This window comes from Borostomias antarcticus (assembly GCF_949987555.1).
Source record: "Borostomias antarcticus genome assembly, chromosome: 13".
NCBI lineage: Eukaryota > Metazoa > Chordata > Actinopteri > Stomiiformes > Stomiidae > Borostomias > Borostomias antarcticus.
This window is the reverse complement of record NC_140246.1, coordinates 8,995,298-9,005,297: the sequence shown is the minus strand read 5'-3', so window position 1 is coordinate 9,005,297 and position 10,000 is coordinate 8,995,298. Positions and strand designations below refer to the sequence as shown.

Below are 10,000 nucleotides of genomic sequence, written 5' to 3'. Positions count from 1 at the left end.
CCTCTGTGACGTAGATGAGTGGCATGGTGCTGAAGTGCTTCCTCATGTCTCCTCTTTTTCAGGGTGAGAGTTGAGGGTCAGAGTGCATACTACCTTCAAAAGAGTCCTACACACAGGAGCTCTTCCTTTAAGACAAGCACACTCCGGGGGAGGAGTGTTTATGGGGTTGTGTGTGTGCACGTGTGTGTGTATGTGTGCGCTGCTACTCTGTAACAGTGTTGTGAAAGCTCTTCCTTTCTGCAAGCAGAGATAAGTGTGGGCTGACACTAGGGCTAGATCAGACCCGGCCTCCAACCAGATAAACCAGCTGAACCAGCACTCTGACCTCCGTGCCATCCTCTCACCCCTACCTACCTACACACACACACACACACACACACACACACACACACACACACACACACACACACACACACACACACACACACACACGCACACACACACACACGCACACACACACACACACACACACACACACACACACACACACACTCCACCCAAGGCTTCTAAAGGAATCTGTAATCAGCCTCCAACCCCATGCTGATATGTTCCATCGCGCTCTGAGGTGCATTGCCGTTCTGTTCGGCTCTAAAGGGGCTCTGCCCTATTCCCGAAGGCTTAGGAGAGACGCCCTTACAAGGCTTTAGGCAGCCCCAGCCTATGGCTTCTGATTCTTATCTTCCTCCTCTGATTCTTATCCTCCTCCTCCCCCCCGCGCAGGTCCGGGCACGCTTCACAGAAGCAAACATTTAATCATTCATTACCTCTGTAACCATCGGGAGTTGGAGACAGATGTCCGACAGGTAAATGATGGAGAGAGGGGTAAAGGAGGGAGAGAGAGAGTGGAATGTGGGAATCCTGGGGCCTCTGTAGGTGATGCTAGTGAAGAGTTAGTGTAGGAGTCCGCGCCCCACCCCCCCTTCTCCCAGCCCTGCCTGCCTCTGTGCCGAATGCTCTGAATGGGCACTCTGACATGACTGTTAATCAGTAGCAGCAGATAACACCCAGCCTGTCTGTGTTTTGTGTGTGTGTGTGTGTGTGTGTGTGGTGTGTGCATGCGCGCGCCAACAAGTCCGGGCTGTGCTCCCACTCCCGCGTACTCACATGCATACTCCCACTCAGGGGCGATCCTCAGTGGTGCTCTGTTCACTCAACAAACCAGCTTTCCACTGCTATCTCCATCTCTCCCTCTTCTCCCCCTCTTCTCCCCTCTCTCTCTCTCTCTCTCTCCCCATCTTTTACTGAGACACACGTGGGAGGTGGGATGAACTGGGTCGAAGGTATTTTTACAGTCCAAAGCTCATGAGACCCAGTCTAAATGGCCCAAAAACCCCATGATAAAAGCCTCACGTCAACTCCTGACCCACTAAACACAGAGTTTGGGGAACATGAGTTTACTCTCCAGGAACTCTTCCGGCTCATCTACCACCACAGGAAGACTGGCATCAACGAGACAGGAAAAGGAAGAACAGAGCACACAAGTTGAAGAAAGGTGCCATGAAGAAAAACAGAGTAGAGTGGGAAGCTAAAGAGGACAGTTGGTGAGGCTTCTGAATGCTGGGGTGGGGGTGGGGGTGGAGGGCGTGGGGGGGGGTGAAGAGAGATAGCTGGGAAGTGAGGAAAGGGGCGTACCTTCTCAAAGTAGAGCCCCTGGTTCCTTTCTGGTGCCCAGCTGGCATTATAACTAAACACAGACGGCACTTTATTATACTTTTGGGCGGGGAGGATAGAGAACAAGAGAGAAGTGGAGGTAGGGAGGGAGGGAGAGAGAAGAGAGAGAGAGAGAGAGAGAGAGAGAGAGAGAGAGAGAGAGAGAGAGAGATAGAGAGAGACAGGAATGTGTACATACAAATTATAGACCTTGTTGGCCCCATAGCAATAATTGGCTCTCTTTACAGTTTTGTGCATTTCCCCTCCATCTACACACCAGTGAGTCAGCACAGGATAACACACAGTAAAAAACGTCCATTACATGACATTTAAAACACGCATGACACATGACATAATTATACTGTACAGCGGCTGTAGTAGGCTATCCAGTGTATGTGTTACAACAAAGCTGGAAAAAACTAAGCCTATCCTTCAGTACAGGGAGGGACCATAAAGTTGGTGTGGCACCAAGACTGGCAAGCTCATATTATATGAGTCTCTAATTTAAAGGTGACACTTTGTCAAATAAGGATTTATATAAGGATGTATTGCTATTGCTCACTATGAAACTGCTGACTTGAGGACATTTACATTGACAAAAGACGCTTCAACAAAGGATCCTTTCTTACCCCCCCAAACCAAGGGCTCATTAATTTTCTTTGACTGAATTACGATAAAAGGCAGATGTAGGGCAGAAATGCTGTAGGCCAGAAATGCTGACTCTCAAATATGCAATAAACAGTGCCACCTAGCGGAGAGTTTAGTCATCAGAAATCACAGAGCGCAGAGGTTTTGTACCGTACATTGACCTCCTCCCTCTCATCTTCCTCCTCCAAGCTGCTCCCCCGGGAGAAAAGGGACGACAGGGTAAGTCTTCTCATTTAAAAGTCCCAAACCCTTGAAAAAGACAGAAGCTTCAACCTCTACAAATATCTCGATGCTAATTGACCTGCAGCACGATATATTCTGCAAAAGGAACAGAGGACAGTGATTGAAGATAAAGTCTATCAAAGATCCAGCATCCCAGCTCAACATATCAATTTCGCAAATATGGCACATTCTTCTGTACCCCACTGTGACTAATCCCTGAGAAGTGTAGACCTAAATATAATAGGCCTAATGTTGATTCTCAACCTATACAAAGGGCTAAGCTAAGATAATTAGCTCATGTGTGAAACATGCAGTTGAAAAGAAACAAATTCCAATCATCTCATTAACAAACACTGATCTACACAGTTGAGAAATATTTATAGACACTGAAAATGCTGCTCAAAGTGACAGTCTGAGTCAGACGAACTTACCTCTCATAGTGCAGTACAGTCCCTGGATCTATGAACAGACAGACTGTGGCCCTGACTGTGTCTGTTCCCTGCCTATTCAGACACCCTGATGTGACGATCATCCGGTGGCCAGTCAACCGCGAAGCTTTCTGGGCACCCCTGTGTGAAATACTGCAGCCTTTTCACAGCTCAGCATAATCCTATTACACACACAAAGTGAGAGCATTCTGCTAAAGTGAGCTAAGCGGACAACAAACGCTCATCTCCACAGACCCCGCAAGGCCCTGTTACTCATGTCGACGGAGGAGAACCGTCACGAGGAGCCATGGAGTCACATCAAAGCTTCACACACAGAGAACATACAGTACAACCGCAGATGTCTGTACAGAGACTTTTATTCAAAGAAAAGGAAAAGTGCTGGACACACAGCAAAGGAATAGCACTCATAATTTACAGGGTCAAAGGTCATACAATGTCAGAGAGAGCTCACTGAGCCCCGGTCTGGGGTGGAACCCACTCGTGGATCTTCTTGCGGGTGGTGGAGTAGGGCACGTACTGCTGCGGGGAGCCGCTCACGTTGAACTGGTGAGTCTCGGCCAAGAACTTCTTGGGCACAGGGGGGTGTGTGGTGGGGGGGTCGTCTGTTATACAATGCAGCCAGCGATGCCTGGAGACATACACAGCAGGGTGTTCAAAGTGAGAAATGTAAGTAATGTGAAATAAGCTTTCCTCAATAGAAAAGAAACATTACTGATGACCAAGAGTGTTGTGCGATGTATTCATCAAAAGCACTCAGGAAGTAAAATCCAGACTTTATACTCTTATTAGCCTCATTTCACACTTAAATACTCTCCACACTTTCCACACTCTATATTCTTGAGGACTATTCTGTCAGCTGTCAGTAACTACATGAAGTCTTCTGTGTTGGTAAGCCAATGTGCATGCAAGTCCATGGCAGTATTGAGACAGTATTCCTGTCAGTCAACAAGGTTGACTCCTTTTTCCATGTCAGTAAGCTGGTGTGCTACTAAAACAGCGATATCACCCGACGAGTTGCCCTCACCATTCAGCTGGCACCATGCTGCCATCCACCTCCCACATGGTGTTCTTCCCGTTCATCTCGGTGGTGTAGATGACCCAGCGGTGGCGCCCTGCGGAGAGAAGAGTCTGGAAATACTGGCCGGCATGACGTCACAGCACAACATTCTGGACTACAATGCTGTTTTAGCAAAAAAACAACATCCACCTAAAACAGCTAGGCCATCTGAGAGACTAGCCCCAATCTGAGAGACTAGCCCCAATCTGAGAGACTAGGCCATCTGAGAGACTAGCCCCAATCTGAGAAACTAGGCCATCTGAGAGACTAGCCCCAATCTGAGAGACTAGCCCCAATCTGAGAGACTAGGCCATTTGAGAGACTAGCCCCAATCTGAGAGACTAGGCCATCTGAGAGGCTAGCCCCAACATCCTTCTATGGGAAGACCCTTAGCCTAATGTATCTTGCCCAGGTTGGGATTCAAACCCTCGCTCTCCCGCTTGTGAGGCGGACGCGCTAAAAGTTGCGCCAATAAGGCCGTCCCTCTTGGAATGACTGTTAGCGCTCCTTTAAGGAGTGAGTTTAACCAACCACTTACCAGTACCTGGGACTCACAAAGACATGTTGTCACTCGGTTACACTAACCATAGCAGTGGTAGTCCATCCCCGGTGAGAGATTCCACAGCCATAAAAGGCATAGAAGGGTACAACACACAAAACACAATGACAGTGTGTGAACTCTTAGCTAAGTTTGTGTGTCCAATCTTACCAAAGAAATAACGCGTGTCTTCAAAGTACTTGTTTCCATACTTGTCCTCACCGATCAGTGCTCCTGTTTTGACATCATTTACCCTGTGGAAACATTTTGGTTAACGTTCATTAGCAGTCTCACTTCAGGACAGATAAGGTAAAATAGGAGAATATGACAACATTTTAATACATATTTATTTAGAGTAAAGTGTCGCTTGACCTATTATACATAAGCGTTAGTCTTGGCTATAAGTGTCGATTATGAAACAAGTATCCCCCGGCCTAAGTTAGCTAAATATATAGCTAAACGGCTATATACTGCAATTTGGTCACTGTCAGAAGTGAGGAGACTGTCTCTCTGGACTGACGATACAAGTGAACATACGTTACCGAGGTTACATGTAGCTAATATGGAGAACATGGGAATGTTTCTAACGTTAGCTAGCTAGCCAGACACATCAGCTACAGGCTAGATAGTTAGCGAGCTTAGCTTAGCAGCTCTCTTGACTACAGGGAGGGACACTTATTTCTCTGTGTTAACAATGTGACAATGTAGAAACTCGCTTAACAAACGTGTATAGTACTGACCTCAATAACTGTGTTAAAAGGCCACGGACACCTCCATGACCTCCTATCTGTCCCAAAGCCCTTCGAAAGACCTGTACGTACTCCGCCATGTTTGGACGGGACTGAAGGGGACCGTGCTACATGTAAATACTTCCGACTGTAGATGTACCTCAGCTACTTAGTGTCCTATTGGCTCTTTGTGGTGCCTAATTCAAATCGAAGAACTAGCCTAACATAATTTCTAAAGAGAAGACACACGCCATTTTAAAAAGCAAGAAAAGAACATTTCTGACACAGGGGCCAACATGGAACCTTTTATTTTGCATCCTCCATCTGGAAACAAATGCATATGGCACATCACCAACTCAACTGCATAATGTACCCCTGAGTTTAAAGTGATTCAAAGTGATCTTATTCAAAGGGACAAATCAGTCGAATACGCTTACAAGTAAGATTAGGAGCTGGGGGGAAACGAGTCACAAAAATGATCCAAATAGGCAGTGATCAAAGCACCCTGCACTGGATAATCCAATCTCACTTAGTGCAGGGTGCTTTGATCACTGCCTCAAAAGAATACACAGGGGAACTGTCCACTACGCGTACACAACCACACATGCATACACACACATCCCATGATACAAAACATTACCCGCACACCAATCTGCGGTAACTGTAACAGATACAGTACCTTCAGCAGATCTTTTCCCTCAATGCCCTCATCCTTTTACGCCAGTCACAGCATGGAATCAAGACAAGAAGCCATGACAATTTGAGAGTTTTATTGAAAACTGTTGCCTGACAGTTCTGCAGTAACACCGTATACAGTAGACACTGAGAATGTAGCGATGCTGTTCTAGAAAAGGGTCAATATTAGCCACTTTTAAAAGATTCTTAGTTTTACCTCCATCAGTGTCATAAACTTCATTTCCCAAGCCACAATGGAGTAGTGCAAACTATGGCCACCTGATTAGTACATCATGACATAACAAATGTAAACTCCAACAAATTTCACTTAAATACATTATGGGTATTTACATTATTCAATGAACAAAAAGACTATCCTGGGACATTTCACCAGGCCAAAGTACATTAAATGTTATGGAGTTAAATGCCCAACATTCATTAACTGTATCTATGTAATTGTAAAATCTTACTTAAGGCACTTTTTGGATGTAATAGAAACCAACATTTTCAATCAGTTATCAATTCAAATGTTTGCTTTGCATTGATGCTGATGAGTGTTTCCTAATAGAGATCAATCATGTTCTCAAAACCAAACTAGGACATAAAACTAATAACATATTTTTCTGTAAAAACCCCTTTAAAATTGTCAAATTCAACTAATACAATTCAAGGAAGGCCTTGATTAAAACATTACCCATAACAACCCTCTACAACAGTATCTTTTGTTATATTTATAACAAAATAGTGAGGCAACCTGTGCTTTTACAAATGTCATGGCAAAAATGCAATTCCTATAATCATAAATCAATAAAATCATGGACAATGAGAAATGTACAAAACTATAAATATTAGCTCTCAACCTTATCAAGAAGGGTAAATGTTACACTGTGTAATTCCATATACAGTATTACCTATTGGCCACATCTGTGGTGTTCAAACATATCTTCAAACACCTCATGGCATGTAGTTAAAATCTACATTAATGTAATTTCCAGTTTTCTCCAGTACACTATTTTATACATGTTAAATGTATTGCATATTGCCTATGACTGAGGCACTTTATAAACAGAATCTCAGGTACAGAGACTCATTCCTGTTTTGTTTTGTTTGTTTCTCAGGAACATAACACACACTTCCTGTGTCTCCATCTTTCACAGTTGAATCCAATCCCTAGCAATACAACAGAGTTCCAGGCAAATGTCGCCTTTTTCTCTTAATGGTTACCACATTTACGATTCCCACTGATTTTTTCTTTTCTTTTCTTTCCCAGTCATTTAAATAACTTTCCAAAGTTGAAAGAATGGTTTGGTGGGTTATAAAATTGTGCTCACGTCTAACTGTATAGATATTGTGTTCTACAGATTCTTGCAGATACAACACAGATGATTTGCACCATATTTTGTTTAGAAAATAATTTCCTCATTAAATCCCAGTTTAAATCATCTTCAGTCTTTCAAGGATTCTTCTGGACGGTAGAAAGCCTGCACAGGGCAGCAGACCGTCCTCCAACCCCAGTTCTGTGACACTTCCACACACACTTCTGGACATGACCTTTGACCTGCAGCTGTGACGCAGAACCGTCTCTCTTCTTAGACGCAGAGCAGACAAACCTGCTGCTCCCCATATCCACCATCCCAGCTCTGAGCCTTGTCATGAGGGTTCTCGAAGATAGAAATGTCACAAATAGCGCTGCCACTTCCAACAGCGCCCTATTCTACAAGAAAAACAGTGATGCCTGCTCTGAATCTGCACACTACTGACAGTGTTGGTGTCTGGCAGGGGAAGGGGTGAGCAGCTGGTCCCTTAGGGCTCGGGGTGGGAGGGGCAGTGTGGCTTCCTGAGCTGGTCACCCCTGACCTGTGTTAAGGGGGTCAAGGAAGGGTCAAACATTGCCCTTCAACTGGCTCCAGGGGTGCGGTAGGAGTTCACTGGTCCTGATCTGAGGAGGTGCTGTTAAAGAATCATGGCCTCCTGGAAGGCCTCTATCCATCTGAGGAAAAACAGAACACAAAATGAACATTCCCATGGAACCTGAGATGAAAACATATAGTTACAGAAGCTGGCCCCATAGCTACAGAAGCTAGCAATATAGCTACAGAGGCTAGCAATATAGCTACAGAGGCTAGCAATATAGCTACAGAGGCTAGCAATATAGCTACAGCTAGCCCCATAGTTACAGAAGCTTATCCTGGAAGCCAGACTCATCGTGCGCAAAAAAAGGACGTTTTCAGTGTCAATGGTGTTTTTTCCGCGATTAGTCTGGCTTCCAGGCTAACAGAAGCTAGCTCTAAGGCGATCTTTCCCCGTGTAGTCATTTCTCTACCTCTGGGCTGTGGAGATGTCGTCAGCCTTGAAGATGTAGAACAGGGTGTTTTTGTGGTACAGTTTAAACTGCAGCTTCTGGAAAGGGCCATATTTCTCCTCTCTCAGGAAGAATCCTAGCAGAGGCTGGCTCTCCAGCGCAGCTACATCCTGGGAGAGAGACCGATACACACTCACTAAAAATACAGTGTGTGTGTGTGTGTGTGTGTGTGTGCGTGTGCCTGTCTGCATGTGTGGGGAGTGTGTGCGGTTGAAGTTACCTCGCTGGCAGCGTAGGTGTACAGGACTTTGTTCTTGATGACGAACCACAGCCTCTTCCACTGCTTTTTGTTGCCCTTTGACCTCTGCAGGTAGCCACTCATGGAAGAGTTCTCTGTGTTTGCAGATACCTACATGGACGGTGAGGAAGAAACAAGTCACCCCATGATGGCCTTCCTGGCTCGAGTCAAATGAAAGGGATTACTATGGTACTTTGGTTATACTATAGAGATTACTCTGGTGGTTATATTATAACGATTACTCTGGTACTCTGGTTATACTATAAAGATTACACTGGTGTCTATACTATAGGAATTACTCTGGTATTCTGGTTATTCTATTGAGATAACTCTGATACTCTGGATATACTATAAGATTAAACAAGCTATGAAAGGGGAAACTATGTCCAAACTACAAACAGTAGTATAATCACCTCTTTCAGAGCAGCAGGGATCTTCTTCTGTTTCCTGGAGAAAGAGAAAGCTCCAGACTTTCCACTGGGGGACACTGACGCAGAGGCACAACGGTCACCTAGGAAACACAAATGCTCGTATAAACTACCACTCTGTGCCGTTCGGACATGATCTTTCCAATGTGAATACAGGTAACAAGGCCTCACTGTTCTCCTGTAGCTTGGCGAAACAGTGGTCACACACACGTGCTGGCTGATTCTTCAGGTACTCCAGGTAGTATTTATTAGATGAGCACGTCTGGCACACTACCTGTGACGCGCACACACACACGCACACACACAGTGAGAAGAGAGAGATAGGCAGTCAATGACCACAACACACACTCATACGCACATGCAAACACACACAGTCAGACATAGATAAAAGGTGTAGAGTATGAAGAAGAGATCGTCTGTGCTCTGACCTTCCCACATGCACGGCAGTGGTGGCGTCTCCAGGTGAGGGTGAACTCGCAGGTGCAGATCATACACATGGTGGCCCTCAGGTCTGGGATCCAGATAGGAGCTTTGGAGCCGAGCGGGGCCCCACTGTCCCCCACACCATCAGCCTGCAAGGAGAGAGAGGTTACACACACACACACACTCAGGCATAAACAACCACAGCCACACACAAACACACAGACACACACACAAAACGATATATGCTGTATACTACACACAGACACACACACACACACATACATACACACATACACACACATACACACACACACACACACACACACACACACACACACACAAACACGACACCTATACTGTACAGAGCTCATGCTAACCTCCTCCTGACTGCGACTGGAGATGAACGTGATCTTCTTCTTGGTGTAGTCGTCTATCGCCTTGGCGATGGCCTCCAGCCACTCGTCCCTCTCCGTAGCTGAGCTGCAGAGATTATATCCGAAAAATAAATGATCACAGTCAGACCGTTGGCCCCCAGCGCAGTGGTGGCTCAGCGCAGAACAGGAGTTCAGAGATGCTCTTACC

General features: G+C 45.5%; 3 protein-coding genes across 3 annotated transcripts in view; all 3 read right to left on the bottom strand.

The window, feature by feature from the left end:
• The window catches only part of tmcc3 (transmembrane and coiled-coil domain family 3), a gene marked incomplete at its 5' end in the record, with an annotated part of 27,164 nt that extends 27,118 nt beyond the window's left edge, over window positions 1–46 (bottom strand). The window contains one exon of the mRNA XM_084447956.1: window positions 2–46. Coding sequence (XP_084304082.1) covers window positions 2–46 — 45 coding nt within the window. The remainder of the gene's footprint in view (window position 1) is intronic.
• Window positions 47–3,305: 3,259 nt separating this feature from the next.
• ndufa12 (NADH:ubiquinone oxidoreductase subunit A12) lies at window positions 3,306–5,420 on the bottom strand. The gene is made up of 4 exons (XM_084448227.1): window positions 5,305–5,420; window positions 4,736–4,818; window positions 3,994–4,081; window positions 3,306–3,597 (listed from the first exon to the last, which is right to left on the bottom strand). Exons 1-4 carry the CDS (start codon window positions 5,391–5,393, stop codon window positions 3,417–3,419), a joined length of 441 nt encoding a protein of 146 aa, XP_084304353.1. The 5' UTR covers window positions 5,394–5,420; the 3' UTR covers window positions 3,306–3,416.
• A 723-nt stretch (window positions 5,421–6,143) lies between these two features.
• LOC311316811 (uncharacterized protein) overlaps window positions 6,144–10,000 on the bottom strand; it is a 19,802-nt gene continuing 15,945 nt past the window's right edge. The window contains exons 14-21 of the mRNA XM_084447745.1: window position 10,000; window positions 9,796–9,898; window positions 9,424–9,567; window positions 9,167–9,269; window positions 8,981–9,078; window positions 8,550–8,678; window positions 8,291–8,439; window positions 6,144–7,957 (exon numbers count right to left, since the gene is read on the bottom strand). The exon at window position 10,000 is cut by the window's right edge and continues 79 nt beyond it. Of these exons, the coding sequence (XP_084303871.1) occupies window positions 7,921–7,957; window positions 8,291–8,439; window positions 8,550–8,678; window positions 8,981–9,078; window positions 9,167–9,269; window positions 9,424–9,567; window positions 9,796–9,898; window position 10,000 (764 nt within the window). The 3' untranslated portion in view covers window positions 6,144–7,920. The remainder of the gene's footprint in view (window positions 7,958–8,290; window positions 8,440–8,549; window positions 8,679–8,980; window positions 9,079–9,166; window positions 9,270–9,423; window positions 9,568–9,795; window positions 9,899–9,999) is intronic.

Bases quoted from the DNA above. Each gene is read 5' to 3' on its own strand.
- ndufa12 (XM_084448227.1), bottom strand. From the start codon at position 5,393: ATGGCGGAGTACGTACAGGTCTTTCGAAGGGCTTTGGGACAGATAGGA. The intron at 4,819-5,304 runs GTCAGTACTATA...ATGTTTCCACAG, and splicing joins CTTTTAACACAGTTATTGAG to GGTAAATGATGTCAAAACAG. The intron at 3,598-3,993 runs GTGAGGGCAACT...GTATGTCTCCAG, and splicing joins AGCATGGTGCCAGCTGAATG to GCATCGCTGGCTGCATTGTA.